This window comes from Choloepus didactylus, chromosome 7 (assembly GCF_015220235.1).
Source record: "Choloepus didactylus isolate mChoDid1 chromosome 7, mChoDid1.pri, whole genome shotgun sequence".
In the NCBI taxonomy this organism is placed as follows: domain Eukaryota; kingdom Metazoa; phylum Chordata; class Mammalia; order Pilosa; family Megalonychidae; genus Choloepus; species Choloepus didactylus.
Window position 1 is genome coordinate 135,635,779 of NC_051313.1, and position 16,873 is coordinate 135,652,651.

At 37.3% G+C, this 16,873-nt stretch overlaps 1 protein-coding gene across 6 annotated transcripts in view; it reads left to right on the forward strand.

The window, feature by feature from the left end:
* Positions 1–16,873, forward strand: part of KIF13A (kinesin family member 13A) — a 208,647-nt gene that overhangs the window by 109,634 nt on the left and 82,140 nt on the right. For all 6 annotated transcript variants that reach the window (XM_037842486.1, XM_037842482.1, XM_037842487.1 and 3 more), the window contains exons 5-9: positions 6,507–6,599; positions 7,488–7,668; positions 9,838–9,925; positions 11,421–11,555; positions 12,269–12,381. In XM_037842486.1, coding sequence (XP_037698414.1) covers positions 6,507–6,599; positions 7,488–7,668; positions 9,838–9,925; positions 11,421–11,555; positions 12,269–12,381 — 610 coding nt within the window. The remainder of the gene's footprint in view (positions 1–6,506; positions 6,600–7,487; positions 7,669–9,837; positions 9,926–11,420; positions 11,556–12,268; positions 12,382–16,873) is intronic.

Genomic DNA, 16,873 nt, shown 5'->3' on the forward strand with positions numbered 1-16,873 from the left:
AACTGAAAGGTAAATGGCATCTGAGAGAAAATATTCACGACAAATATGATGGACCAAAGGTTAATATCCTTAATATATAATGAGAGTTTACTAATAAGAAAAAAAAAAAAGCAATGGCTAAAACAGTTGATTTATAAAAAAAAAACATAGTACCTAAATAGCCATTATAAAGAATAATTACAATGAGCAATAAGCAAAAGGAAGGAAGATTAATTTAATAAAACAAGATTTTTCTTTTTCTTACTGATTTGGTCAGTACCAAAAAGAACAATAAGCCATTGTTGAAGGTACAGAAAAATGGGACTCCTGTATTGCTATAGGACCTAGCAATTTGATTTTTGGTGTTTTACCTAATTAAGACAATAGAAATGTTCACAAAGATAAATATGATAAATAAGGATAAACATTGCAGGGGGGAAATAAGGGAAGAGTGTAAATATCCACAGGCGGGAACTGATTATATCAGTTGTGGGGTATTTATACAATAGAATGCTAAGCAGCTGTTAAAAATGCTTAATGTTAATGTATATTTGTAGACATGGGAAAATTTTCATTATTTCTTCTCGTAAAAGAGAATAAATTTCCTTTGAGACTTGAAGCCGTAGTGATGAAATGTATTCCAGTTTCTCTAGAATCTAGTCTTGCCTAGATTTGTAAAAATACAAATACTTTACATTAGTTCTTTGCATTTCATCCTTTTGTAACTCATGCTTCAGGATAGTTGTTTAAGGAAGGAAAAGAGAAAAATTCTCTTCAGAAGCACAATATAATCTTATCCCACTTTTTTTCTCATTCTTAAACTTTTTTTTTTTAGTAATTTCAAACTTACAGGACAGTTGCAAAAATTTTACAAAAGCCATACAGAGAGCTCCAACGTCCCCCCCCCCCAGATACCCAGATCCACCAACTTTTAATATTTTGCTCCATTTGCCATATCATTCCATCCATCCATCCATCCATCCATTTTATGAGCATCTGAGAGTATATTGTGTATATTATGCTCCTTGAACATTTAATATGTCCATATACTTTTCCTAAGAACAAGGATATTTACCTATGTAGCCACCTTAAGTATAGTCATAAAGTTCAAGAAATTTAACATTGATATAGAACTTATAGTCTGTATTCCAGTTTTTGCATGTGTCCCCATAATGTCCTTTGGTCTTTTCTCTTCCATTTTAAGATCATGTATTGCATTTAATTGTCATTGTCTCTTTCATCACTCCCTTTTCTTTTTAACTGTAGAAATATGTGCAACATAAACTTCCATCTCAACCCCTCCAAGCATTCACAGTGCTGCACTGCCCCACCCCCATCCATTACCTGAACTTTTCCCCTCTCCCCAAACGGAAACCCTATACCCATTTCCCATTCTCACTCCCCCATAACCTGTACTCTGTTTTCTCTCTATGAATTTGCATATTGTAGCTATTTCATATAAGTAGAATCATACAATATCTGTGCCTTTGTGTGTGATTTGTTTCACTCAACACGTCTTCAAGGTTCATTCACGTACTGGCATGTATCAGGAGTTCATTCCTTTTTTTTTTTTTTTTTAATACAAGTTCTTATATTTTACCCTCACCAAGAACTTTACTCTGGCTATGCACATAGAGTTTGGAGATCAGTGTCCTAATGCAAATGATCATGTTTATCTTTACAATTTGCAATTTGTTTTGCAAGATCCATTCAAATAACATGGCATAGCAATTGTATATACATGATAATATAGCATCACACTAAATAAAGCTAAATAATGATTGGACGAGTTGAGATGGAAGTTTATGTTGCACACATTTCTACAGTTAAAAAGAAAAGGGAGTGATGAAAGAGACAATGACAATTAAATGCAATACATGATCTTAAAATGGAAAACACCAAAGGACATTATGGGGACACATGCAAAAACTGGAATACAGACTATTAGTTTTATATCAATGTTAAATTTCTTGAACTTTATGACTATACTTAAGGTGGCTACATAGGTAAATTAAGAAAATTAAGAAAACTAAAAGGAGAAATAGAAAATATCATAATTAGTTTAAGATAAGGTTCACAGTATTTGATAGAACAAACAGATCAAAAGTAGGGAGTAACATACCCTATTTTACTTATCCACTCATCTGCTGACGGATTTTTGGGTTGCTTCCATCTTTCGGCTATTGTGAATAATGCTTCTATGAACATTCTTTTTCTATTTTTTCATGTAACATTTTTGTTTTCCTCAGCTATAAATCTGAATTATATTCTATCTTTAAGCCTAACTGTAAATATCTAACTAAAAGAACTTGACTGTTTTCTAAAATATGTATATGCACATACATACACAGACATACACACATATATTATGGAAATTATAGGGACCAATTTATTTTTTCCAGTCACATATATTTTGTTATAATGTACAGAAGGTTATTGTGGGTGTCAATAAAAGTATAATATCTAATTTTTATCAAAATTATCCAGTTAATTGATACATATTATGTTAACCCACTCATTCACATCCCATTGCCTTATTTCACATAGGCTGTAGTAATCTTTAGTAGTTCGTTAGAATTTCAAACACGATCGTACTTTCAATAAAAGTATGAATTCAAATACAAGTAAACTTATCTTTTTAAGTTTAATGAACAATGTTTTTATTCCTTAATTATCATTAATGAGGAAAGAGGCCACTTACACTTTAGTCTGAGGACAGTAGCGTCAACACAGGAGTAAGTCAATAACTACAAATCCTGCTTTGTGCCAGGTGCTCTTTGTGCTAAGGTGCAGCTCCTGCTTTCAAGGCACTCACAATTCAATAGTAGAGACAAACATGAAAAAAAAGTAGTGCAGTGTGATAAGCTCTGCTCTGGGAGTTTGTAAAACATACCACGGGATTCAGAGGTGGGAGTAACTGATTCCCAGTGTCATGCAGCATTGAGTTACCGATTTTGGATGGACACCAGTGATAACATCTGGGGTCCATATAGACAGAGCACAGGGTATGGAGCTCGACTTTTCCAGGCTCTGCCCAGGCCCTGCCTGTCACTACCAACATGATCTTGGGCAAATAACTTACTCTTTCAGAGCCACATTTCCTTGTCTGTCACAATCCATACCTACCTTACTGGATATCGTGAACATTCAATGATATGAAATATGTAATGTGCATTGTAATCAGGGCAGTTTATAAACATTAATTCTCTTCTTTCTCCTTAGTAGCATAAATAGTAAAAGTATACACTTTAAGTAGGTCCTATTTAATATTTGCAATAATTTGAACATAGGCTAACCTGAAATTTGCTGTTGTATTTTATGTGCTGGGGATTTCTTTGATCATTTGCATTTATTTTTCCTGCTGTTTAAGTATATACATCCTGCTTTTTCCACTTAACCTATCATAAACATATTTCATACAGCTCAATAGCATCCATTCTTGTTTTATTCTCAAATTAATAAACTGTGGATTAAAAGCCCATTTCTTCAGCCAATGAGTGGATAAAGTAGACAAAATGGGTTACAAACACTCACACACACACATACACACAGGAATATTATTCAGCCATAAAAAGGAATGAAGTTGTGATACATGCTACAATATGGATGAATATTGGAAATGTTATGCTAACTGAAAGAAGCCAAACACAAAGGGACACATTTTGTATGATTCCCCTTATATGGCATATCTTGAATAGGTAAATTTGTAAAGACAGAAAATAGATTAGAGGTAATCAGAGGCTGGGGGAGGGGAAAAAAGGGAGTTTTGCATGTTGGCCACAGCGTTTCTGTTTGGGTAATGAAAGTTTTAGAAATAGTGGTGACGGTAGCACAACATTGTGAATGTAATTAATGCCACTGAATTGTACACTTAAAATTATTGAAAGCAAATTTTATGTTCTATAAAAAGGCTGTTCCTATCAAGGAGAAAGAAATGTTGCAACTTGCCCTTGAGAGAAATAATGAAGAGAATTCCTCCTAATTCCTACCTACTCAGCATCAGGAACCAAAACCAGAAGTACTATATTTCACTGCCTGATACAGAAACAGATGTAAATTGTTGATTGGTGAATGAATTCAGGCTCTGTGTAGCCTGATAAAACACTTTGACCATAATGTTTCTCTGCAGTTTATTCCTTCATCAATTCAAGCTCTTTCCTTTTTTCAAGTTGCTAAATATGAATTGAAGTCATGAATTACAGTCAGAATGCTTGACCTAATCAAGTCTTAAATAGTGTTTTGTCCCCACCCTTACTCCCCTTCTGGGGGCTGATTAACCAGTGTGGAAGATCAAACAGGATCACTCCATTCATCTGCTTGTGCCAAGAAAGCATTGCCTTCTAATGGCACTTGGATCTGGCTGAGGACTACGAACAATTCTAAAAAGCTTGAGCGCAGGTCACTAGTGTGTTTCAGTTGGAATTGTCTGAAATAAAGGGCTCAGCGCCAGAGTTGAAGCCTGCCTTTTGGCATGGGACTTGGGGGTATATGTAGAATAAGGGAAGTCCTTTGAGAAACCTTTTGAGAAAAATGTATTGATGTATGAAAGATCATGTGACAAGGTGGTTCAGGTATTTTCTTAGCAAAGACTCATAATTGACATAAAATCAATTTTGAAAGTGTATATTTAGTGAGCAATAATTTTGGTAATACCTTATTCTTAGAATATATGTGTATGTACATCATACACACACATACATATCTTTAGGAAGTCTTCACAACAAACCTGTAATGATATAATGTAAGGATACAATGATTATACCCAATTAAAAATTCCATGTTTACAGCCAATATGTTTTGAGTACCCCTTGGGTACCAGGCTCTTGTTCCAGATGGTACAAGTCAGAAATGGAGAAATAAGTTTTGTGAGTTTGGTATATTTTCTTCCAAACCATTTTTTTTTAATATATTTTAACATCCCTGGGCCACACACACACATTATTTCACATGAATTTATATTAAATATGTACAGTTCTGAATGTGGCTTTTATTTTTCATTCAACAATGGTTTTAAAGTCTAGCATTTGGTTTATTTGCTTTTTTACTGTTGTATAGTATTCCATTCTATAAAATAGTCACATTTTACTTATCTATTCCCATATGAGTGGATGTTTTTAATTCCAATTTTTGGTTTTATAAATAATGCTGCCCTGAACATCCTTGTACAAAGTCCTTTGTGGGAATTTTCTTCTAGGTGGATGCTTAGAAGTGGTCAGAGAGTGTGGACATGTTCCTTTTCAGTGGGCGCTGTCAGGTTGGCATTCAGAATGGCTGCTTCAGTTTTTTCTCGCACCGGCAGTATAAGAAAATGCTTATTTCTTCAATGCTCACTAACATTTGCTATTGTTAAAAATTCATTTTTTACCAACCTAATGTTTGAAAATACGTTTCATGTTGGCACACTTTTGCAAGTCCCATTCTGCAGCCATGACTAAAGCCACAGCATTTCAGGGACTACTCAGATCAGATCTAGCTTTACATTAAAAAAAATACATCCAAGAGCTTTGCATCTTTTCAAATGTAAGAGGAATTGGCATATTGTAATAGCATGTGGGATAATGAGGTTGAGGTTGAACGGACTCATTCTTTCAACAAATGTTTGCCCTAGTCTCAAAGACTACAAAGATCAACAGATAATCGTCTGCTTTCCAAGGAGAAAGCAGGTAATTAACCCTGTAGTTTTTATAAATGGTGTAATAGAGGGAATGTTCTAAGAACTAGAGCCCAGAGGAAAGAGAATATTATTGTACTTCTCTTAATGATAGGGAATGAATATTAGGAAGTCACCAAATTCAAAGGGCAGGAAATGCTGCGTTAAATGTTTAAGAAGATTTTCACACCTTTACTCTCCAGCCCATGTCTAATGTAGTACATACCTGGAGGCAGGTTTGCGTAAGAAGAGTCTGTCCCCGCACCCCCTCCCACGGCCCATGTATCTTCACACAGCAGTTCCTGTGCACTGGACATCACTCCACCTTCGGCAACAATTTTTCAGCCTTTGGCAAAGAGTGAAGTGCTGAGGGAGATTCCAACTTGTGTAGGACATGGGTCCTGCTCGTCAGAAGCTCAGGGTCCAGATGAGGAGATAAGACGATTCACATTTTAAGACATTTTAGATACTAAGTCATGAGAAGAAACTAAGCCCACCTCTCAATGATGCTTCCATATGGCCCCCTGTGAATGGAACAGAAACGTTAATGCCTAGGGAAATATTGAAGAGAGGAACAATGTGTTAATGCCTAGGGAAATATTGAAGAGAGGAACAATGTGTAGAATCATAAATATATCCAGATACTGAGCTGTAGTTGAGAATAATGAATGAATTGCATCTATTAATATAGAACCCTTCCCACAGTAGTCCCTTAATGCTCATTAATGCTGTTTTCTTTTTGGATTTAAAGAATGTTGTTAATGAGTTGAGAAACTCAGCTGTTAATAAAAATACATCATGAAAAATCACTCTTTTCCCCTTTTTGTTGTGTGCTCTTTATTTTGCTTTTTATTTTTTATTTGTTTTGTCTCTTTAGGTCAAGAAGTGGTTTTCAAGTGCCTTGGGGAAGGAATTCTTGAAAAGTCCTTTCAGGGGTATAATGCTTGTATTTTTGCATATGGACAGACAGGTAAGAAGCTGCTTTTATTTTACTGTCAATGATATTAAGTATGCAGTTTTTAAAATTTAGAAGTAAGAACCACTTTTGGGAAACAACAGACATGCTTCTGACTTACTGGGTTTAACTGAATTAAACAATCAAAAGTAACCCTCTTTTTGAAAGTTTAACAGCTTGGGTAATTGAGCAATTTCACTATTTAGTGAGCAAAATTAGTTTCAAAGTGTTAAGTTTCATTTTCCTAAATTATAGTTTTAACCTTCATTTGAACTGGAAAATATTTGTCATTTTCTCAGTATAAATGTAATAGTAGAAGCTATTGAAAAACTTTTAGTATCATCCTGTTTTGAGGACTAGGGTACAACTCAGTGATGATAAATTATTAAACCTAGGCTCATGCACAATTGGTTGAAACAAAACAAACAAAAATACTAGTGGCTCAGCCATTAACAAACAATAAAGTGGGAATAAATCAATAAATCATAATAGCGCTAATAGCATATTAAAGGATAACCAGGACTCTCAGTTATCGGAATATGTATATGAAAGCACTTTTCCAAAATGAAGTACTATTTAAGGGCAAAATGCTGTTAATGTTACTTAACAATCTATAGTTAGTATTTTACTGAACATACTTTTAAAAGATTATGTATTTTTACTGGTTACATTTGTACTCTATCCATCTGTAAACAAAGTGCCCTCCAGATCTCACAATGAGAATCAAACCTCTGGAGGTTGTGAGTGTAATGAAAGAACTGTAGCCTTAGCCTCCAAGGGTTTTAGGGCTGTTTGCCACTTTTCTGTGTGTGACCTTGGCTGATATATATAAGATTATATGCTTGGAGGATTAGGTTTTTCTTCCTCTTCTACTTTTTCCTCTTTCTGCTTGCTCTTCTCCAGGTTCAGGAAAATCCTTCTCTATGATGGGCAATGCTGAGCAGCTGGGCCTTATTCCAAGGCTCTGCTGTGCTTTATTTCAAAGGATCTCTTTGGAACAAAATGAATCACAGACCTTTAAAGTTGAAGTCTCCTATATGGAAATTTATAATGAGAAAGTTCGGGACCTTTTAGACCCCAAAGGGTAAGTTATAGTTGAAATGAAGCTTGAAGAGAGGTACCAACGTAAAATGATCTTAAAGTTAAAATTGGCAAGTTACAAATTTAGTTGCACCTTCTCAGTCATCTACTGAGAAATCCTTAAACTTTTCAAAGCATGAGAAGAAATTGAAATGACCTATAATCCCACCATGCAAAGATAACCACAGTTAAAATTTTGGTGCATTTCAATTCTGTGTTTCAAATCTGTATCTTGTATCTGTGTATCCTAACTTTTCTATATGACATAATGAGCACTTTCTCATATCTTTACAAATTACTTTTTAAACATTTTTAATAGCTGCATATTATGTAACATTTCTGAATGCTTAGAAGTTCACAACATCTTAGATGACATCAGGGGTATAAGATCAAAATTATGGGTAGCAATGAAGTGACCCAGGTATAAGAAATGTTTTTTTTTTTTTACAAAGTTATTAACTATTTCCTACATATAAAAGGACATTCATAACACATGTGAGGTATAAAGAATAATAACATCAGCAACTGCCTAACTACTTGACTGACTTAAATGGAACATGACTAATAATTTGAAGTCCTCTATATCCTCCTCTAGGGTCCCATTCCACTCCCTACCCCTTTCCAGGGTAACTATTATTATGAATTACATTTTTTCATTCTTTTCCTCTTTTTTAGTTTACACATAACAATGTTTGATTTTCTGTAAGTGACATCATATTTTCTTTGGTGACTTGCTATTTTTCCCTTCAATGTTATGTTTTTGACAGTCATTCATTTTGATATATTAAATAATACACTAGTTTTTACTGCTGTTTAGTATTCCCTTATGTGATTATGCCATAATGTATCTATCCCTTCTCCTGTCAGTGGACATTTGTGCAGTTTCCACTTGTTATCAGTGCAAACAGTCCTTCTCTGGGCATTCTCAAACAGGTCTCCTATTGTACAAGTGTGGGAGTTTCTGGGATTTGTCTAGAGGTGCGTTGACAGCACAGTATTCCGAATCTTTAACGTAATTAGATAATGCCAAACTGTTTTCCAAAGTGGTTGTACCAGTTTATGCTCCCACCAACAGAGTTCAAGAACTCTACCTGCTAGACACCATAGCAAACACTTGGTATTGTGCAAGATTTACTTTTTTCTTGCTACTGAATAGCTTTAAAGAATCTCTTATTGTGTAAGCAGAGTAAGCTCAGTCTGAATCCATGTGCATCCAAGTAACGTTTTTGAAGATGTGCATTCTGATCTGCCTTTGTTCAGAAGACAGAGGAATTGTTCACTTTCTTAATTGTAACATGGAGTTTTTCATTCTTAAAGTAAAGTTAGTAAAACCTGCTTTGTAGATTTACTGTGAGATTAAATGGGATAATTGTGGCATGTGCTTGGTGAACAATGCTAGCACTTTAGGAAGCACTCTGTGGTTCTTCATTCTCTTTTATTTACTTGATACCAAGCATTGGCATACTATCTGATGTCATAAAAAGGCTATGTACACAATATGATCATAATAGATATAGCTTTTCCTTTAATCTCAATTGTATGTTGATACATTGCTCAAATGGGCCCCAAACCAGGTTGGCCAATTAAAAATTCAAAAGATCCCTAAAATCTTCACCAGCAGAACCAATTTTAAATATAGGAAAACATCAACTACAAACAACCCCTGTGCCATGACATCACTTTCTGTATAAAATTCTCATTATAGAAGTGGCATAAGTCAGTGCATCCTTGAAGAAGTTAATTAAAGTTAAAACATTTTAATATTGTTCAGTAGACATTACTCACCAAGAATTTGCTTATTTATAAAATAGCCTTAATATTAAATTCAATCTGGCTGTGTTCTTTGCTTCTCTTTTCTTTTTTCCCCATGTGCTGTAATTCAGGCTAAAGCAAGTGAGCCTAACCTGGTATTCTGTAGTGCTGGTTGTTTAGTTTGAGACTAGAGATAGAATTTTTAAAATAGTAAGTTACTTTAAATAGAAATCAGTGTATACGACATTCCTCATGTGGAATGCTATTTTGCCAGTCCAAATAAAGTAGCTTTTAGAATTTTTTCCTATCATTAAAAAAATTCTTTTGAATTTGCAATCTTAATTTCTGAGTCCCTAAAAAGAAAGGAAAGCTTCCAAGTTTGGTCTGATTCATTCATTCTTTTTTTTCCTCCCTCTTGAAGGAGTAGGCAGTCTCTTAAAGTTCGAGAGCATAAAGTTTTGGGACCATATGTAGATGGTTTATCTCAACTGGCTGTTACAAGCTTTGAGGTAAGTGTCACTTTAAAAATATGTCATTAAGAAACCAGACAGATAAACCAAGTGTGTAACTGATGTTGAATATATTGTTATGTTGATGCTTTATGGCATGTTGATATCATTTAGATCTTCAGGAACCCAGTGTCAACACACCCCAAAGGGAGAGAAAGGGCTTTTAATCATGCTCTTCAAACTGCTTTGCTGTGAAGGTTTTACTGTATAACCGAAAGGCCCAATGTTTTGAGGTTGCTGAATATTTTCCCTAATACCACTCTGTTGAAACTTGTCTCCCTAAGGTTTCAAGTGATGTCCCAGACAGATTTGTTAGTCTGAACAGTATTTGATAGCTAATTCAGCTGCTTCTTTGTGACAGTCTTCTACCTTAGTTTCCATTACTTTTTACTCTACTAATTCCTCTGCTTTTCTGTATCACTCCTCTCCCCACTCACTGATGTGTTTTCCTTCCCCTGTTGCTTAACATTTGCCTTCTTGAGGCCTGACTGGATGATCTGACCTTATTTCTATAGTCTTTGCTTTGGAAATCTCATAACAGGAACTGGTTCTCTGTTACTGAAGAAGGCAAATGAGTGAATGAATAAATGAATGATTCCCTATACTTCCTTACATCTGTGTTATGTGGCTATCCCGTCATCACCTCTAATTCTGTATGACAAATTAATGTGTGAGATAACTCTCTCCAGCAATTTAAATGAAGCATTCTTAATATTGCTCAAATAAAAAATATGGTACAGTCATCACTTTGAAGACATTTAGATTCTGAAAGGAACGGAAACCTCTCTTGCATAAGGTACTAAGTCATATGGGAAGGATCAGTACATGCTTTGCTAAGGTGCCTGGTTTTTAGCTCAGTGTGGTTGGGTACAGTGTCCATCTTGTCTTGCCCTTTTTAGTAAGAACCAGGTCCCAATCAAGGTGGCAGAGGGAGAAACTTCAGAGCTCCATCCCCCACAGAGGCTTTGAACAACCAGCAAGAAATGGCAGAAACATCTTTCTCAAAGCTCCAGAAAACAGTTGAAAGCTTGCAGAAACAGGGCAAGCACGGAATCAAGAAAAAGACTGCTTAAAAGCAGTAGGATCTCCTGGCATCCTGGCTGCCCCTTCTCCACCCTCACAGGCCTGGCATGGAGCCAGCCCTCTCTCCAGTGAGGATTCATGGTCCCAGTTCCAGAGAGAGCAGAGTAACCCTAGCATCTAGAGTACTCATAAATATTAGTTCTTTTATCCCCTAGGGACTTGCATAGGATGAAACAGGGACTTAGAGAAAGAAGCCAATGGGAGGGATGCAATAAAGAATGGAGGAAACATTTCATACGCTAAAAAGCACTGAAGCAGGTGAAAGTCCAAACCAGGCTTGATGGAGGAGAGGCAGGGACGTGTTTATGGAAGGGTGGCGACCAGGGCGTCAGAAGGATCATGATTAATAGATACTTGGTAAGACCGGGTTCTAGTTTTTGCTTATAGTGTTTTCCTTATGCTTTGCCTCTAGGATATTGAGTCATTGATGTCTGAGGGAAATAAGTCTCGAACGGTAGCTGCAACCAACATGAATGAAGAAAGTAGCCGCTCCCATGCTGTGTTCAACATAATAATCACACAGACACTTTACGACCTGCAGTCTGGGGTGAGTGGGTGGGCAGGACCTTGGGTGACAATGGCAGAACTCAAAAGGTCTGCTTGAGTGAAGTGACTCATGGGAAGATTCAGGGGCTGATAATCGTGTGTCAGCTCTTCTGTTTACTAGATGAGCTACTTTGCTTAAACTGTTTTATTTGTTGCCTTCCTTTGTATATAACTTTTTAAAAATTGGATTTTCTTGTGTAAAATCCCTAAAGATTCACAGTTTCTAATGTGAATCCTTTCACACCAAAATTCCCATCAGAGTAATGGAGTCTACCTTATAATCCTTGAGGGATATTAAAGGGGAAACCACAATAGTTAGCCTAAAGAGCATTTTTATAGAAGAAGAATTTGATATATATATATATATATATATATATATATATATATATGCAGGAAAATCCTTTTCTTAGTATTTTTTCATTGGCACATGTCATCTCCAGCTGCCTGACAGTGCTCTGGGAGGCTGATTATACTTGCTGCTCAGCTGCAAAATAAAATGCTGCCTTTTCACACCAACTTAAATGTTGACTGTGAAATTGATTGCTGGTCCAAATAACTCTTCTGACAGTCTAAAATCTTCTTGAGAATTTTGCCTTGTGGTACTGTAATGTATACTCGGGTTTACTTTCTTAATTATAGTGTTGGCATATGTGTAGATGTCTGTGTGGTTTTTGCATTAATTTGTGTTGTTCCTCTCTGGTTTCACACAACTAGAACTCAGGAGAGAAGGTCAGTAAGGTCAGCTTGGTAGACCTGGCGGGCAGCGAACGAGTATCTAAAACAGGAGCTGCAGGAGAGCGACTGAAAGAGGGCAGCAACATTAACAAGTAAGGAGGCTGGTGCAGAACCACCTTGGAGATTTCAGAGTTAAAGTGGGGCATCTGACTTGTTTTGTGTTTGTGGGACTTGTTGCATTATCGGAATGAGAGGTTTCTGATGAGCACATTATTCTAAGTCGATGTAGCTTCAGTAAACCAAGCTGAAGAAAAACCACAGCTGCCTCTGTTTAGATGCATGAAGTTTATTTAACTAAAGCTGCATGGTCTAGCTTTGCTCAAAAGCTACACACACAAATGTGTCATTGTCTGTAATGTGTTTCCTAGGATGGTAAATTCACATCACAGTTTTTTGAGTCAAATCATGTCTTACTTGAACTAGGGGAGCTTATTCTCAAAAGAAAATCTGAGATTTAAATCCCTTTGTGAGGTTAATACCTTCAAAATGAATTACAGTTATTGAACAAGTACCAGTTGAACAAGACCAATGTCTTGAGAATGTGCAGAGGAAAGGAAATAAGTGAGGCTGGAATGATAAGCTGGGACCATGTATGGTGAATTGGGGAATTCACGGTGCTCCTGATATGCAGGATGTACAGAAGGCTCTTCATTTTCTAACATGAGAGGGAACAGAGTTTGTATTTAAGAGTGTGCACTCAAGCTAGACTGCCTGAGTTTGATCCTGGCTCCACCATTTACTGGATATGTTTATCACAGGCGAGCAATTAGACCTCTCTGTGCCTCATTTTCCTTATCTGCAAAATGGTGATAATAATAGTACCTACCTCATAGAATTGTTGAGAATGAAATGAGGATTAAATCCCCATAATATTCTTAGAACAATGTCTGGCACATAGTATGCCCTGAATAAATATTAATTGTAGCTATTCTTTTTATAATCATCTTAATCATTACCATTATCGTTATTCCAAGTTCAGCAGAAAACAGTTTAGTCTGTGCTTGTAATCTTTTTTATGTTGAGCTATAATAACTGAGGTTTAGTGTTGGAAAGAAAATGACTAGAGAAAATATATTCAGGAACACGTTTGCACAGCTTGCATTTTAAAATGCAAATATTAAAGTTAGAAATAAGATATTGTCCCTCTATCAGTTGGATGCAGCCACACTCACTGGGGAAGACTGTGAGCTAATCTTCCAGTCATCCTGTCTCCAACTCTAATAACAACGGATTTTGCTATATTTCATGACAAAGCTTTATAAGAGCTCAGCTGGCACTGTAGCTCCGCATTCCAAAATGAGCTCGGAAACTAGGATGGGAGAGCTGAAACAGGAGTGTGAGGGAGCAGGTACAATGATAAGATGTTCACCCACCTAGAGATTTATTTATTGGCGCTGGGTCATGTAAGCCGTTTTCTTACTGCCTATGCTGGTGAGAAAACACTGGAAGTTCTGTGCTGTAGGCTTGTGTGAATGTAGAGCGTATTTATATGGTTGGCCTCATTGTAGAATGATCACTAACTTTTACTGAATTCTTACTATTCTAAATGCTCTTTGTGTGATGACTCATCTGTTCCTCACGTCAACATCATGAAATAGATGTTATCCGCGTATGAAGATGAGAAAACCAAGGTAGAGAGTGGCTAAATAATCTCTTCAGCGTCACACAGTTCTAAATGCTGGATCTTGGAGTTGACTTCAGGCAGTGTGGCTCCAAAGCCCAGCTCAATATTGGTATCTTTACTTTTAAAGTATGTGTTTGTGCTGTACTTAGAGTGATCAGGCATTCTGTTTGTCTGGAAGAATCCTGGTTTATATTTTTGTCCTCATGTAAATATTAACAGTACCTCCTTACATTTTCACAAGTGTTCTCATTTGGACACTAAATTATATGGTTCCCTAATTGGACCACCTCATGGCCATATCATAACTTGATTTAGATCCTTTAGCAACTGGCACTATTCCATAATGACTCGGAGAATTGATTGGCGTTCTCTCAGCCTAATACTGTCTCTCCTTATGTACATACCAGGGAAGAAATGGATGTGTTTCTTCCCTGCTACTAGATGGTGAGATGCAATCTTCATTTTATAGCTCTTCATTAATTCAGAGCACTTTCAAACACCTTAATTCATTTGAAGATCATAAGAGATATTTTTAAATCTATGTTTAGTGAGGAGGAAACTGATGCTTGGAGACATTGAGTGACATAAATAAAAGCCCAGCAAATATTTATTGAACCTCTGCTATGTGTCCAGCTGCTATTACAGTAAGTTGCTAGGGATGCAAAAGTAATTTAGGCATTGGGAGGCAGAAAAATGACCCCCACCCAAAGATGTTATAGTGAGTTGAATGGCGCCCCCCAAAAAGATATGTCTAGATCCTCTTCTGGAACCTGTAAGTATGACCTCATTTGGGAAAAGGATATTTGCAGATGTTATTAAGCTAAGGATCTTGAGATGAAGAGATCATCCTGGATTACCCAGCTGGGTTCTGAATCCAATGACAAGCACACAGAGGAGAAGGCGTGTGACAATGGAGGCAGAGAACTAAGTGAGGCTGAGGGCCTCAAGGAATGCCAGCAGCTACGAGAATCCAGAAGAGGAAATGAAGGGATTCTCCCCAAGAGCTTCCTGAGGGAGCATGGCCCTTCTAACATCTTGATTTTGGCCCAGTGAAACTCATTCCAGACTCCTGGTCTCCAGGAGTGAGAGAACACATTTCTCTAGTTTAAGCCAAGTTTGTTATGGCACCCACAGGAAACTAAGACAGATGTCCACAACTGAATTCTTGAAACCTGTGAATGCATGACCTTACATGCAAAAGGGATTTTTCAGATGTGATTAAGAGATGGGGAGATTAGCCTTGATTATGTAGGGTGGGCCCAGTGTTATCACAAGTATCCTTCTAAGTGAAGGAGAGAGAGGCAGGAGAGTCAGGGCCAGTGAAGGAGAAGTTTGAGAAATGCTATATAACCCAGTTTTTAAATATGAAACTTTTTCATAACTCATTTACCACCCCATGGGTGCTTGCCAAGTTGGTCTTGTGCTTGTCCCAAGATCACTGGCTAGTAGGGAGTGGAGTTGTCTTGGAACCTGTTCCCTGTCTCTGATCTACCTTAGTCAACTCTTATGTGCCACATGCCCAGGGTGGATCGAGCAAGCACTCCCTTGGCTTTCCTCCTGGGTCCCTCTGTAGTCCTTTGTAGTAACTGAATAAATGAGATATCTTCACCCAGTCATCAATGCCGTGGAGCCTGTACAGCTATCCTAAGAGACCCTCATAGAAATAGGGACCCACAATTCCTTATCTACAATTGCAAGATCCAGAAGGCTCTGAAAACCAAATACTTTTTTTTCATAGCTTACTTGGTAAACCCTCACCTGAACTCTCAGGAGGGTATATATAATCTTTATGTATATTTATAGGCTTTATATATTCTCTTAGTGTGAACATTTATAAATTTAACTGTATAAATATTAATGTGTTTTATTTTGGGATGTTGTCCAAGATCCTACTGGGATCATATATGGTGTATGCACAGAATTAACTTTCTAAAACCCAAAATACTCTGAATTTTGAGACCCATTGGACCCATGGATTTCAAATAAGACATTATGGACCTGCACTTTGCTGATCCAAATGTGGGTTGAACACAGGACCAGGCACGAGAACACAGGGATGAGTAGGATGGTACCCTGGCCTCGGGAAATTGAAGATCTGTTGGGGAAGAAAGACCTTTGGAGTGGTTGTATCAATGCATGAAGTGCCACAGAAACTTACACACAAGGTGCACTGGGAACACAGGCGAGGGGTGCCTAACTCCGCCTGGAGGCTCAGGAAGGGCTTCCCAGAGGAGAAAGTTCAGTTTCTTGGTGATGCAAACAAGCTGGGTGACCCTTCTGTGCCTGTGAGTAGGGTTGTTATGAAGATTAAATTAGTTACTACTTATATAGTGCTTAGAACAGTGCCGAGCACATAGTAAGCTCTATATACATATGTATTAATAAAGTAAAATACGTAACGAAGTGAAACTACTGCATGACAGCTCCACAAATGGCTTTCTAAACCATAAAAACAGTGTGTATGCCCCGCTGGGTGCTAAAGCTAAAGAAATCCCTGCCATGTCGTAACCCTCTGTCTCCTCTTCGGGCTTCTTTTGGTAGAACATTAATAATCCCCTTAACCAGAACCTGTCGGGGATTTCACACAGACTTTAGTGTCTGTTTAATGGCCTGTGGATTTAGGCACTTCAGCCCTCCATAAGCTCTTAAGCGCTTTAAAGCACGTGTCACTCCTTTCCTTTGAAGAGCTAAGGTGCTGTGTGGCTGTACCCTGCCACGACATCTCAGGGCAGGGGAGGCCTAGGTCACCTGTAGACTGTTTTCCTGGGGAGTGAATTGGAGAAGTCAGTCTGCTGCCCCACTTGTCTATTGAGAATGGAACGAGGAAGTTTTTTCCCTGCTCCTGGAGGCTGGCTGGTTCAGCTTCTCTGAGAACTCATTTAGAGCATGGAGCACTCCTGCTAATGCCCAATGAAAACGGTTGCATTTCATCCTCAACAGTGGCCAACCATGGAATGCAG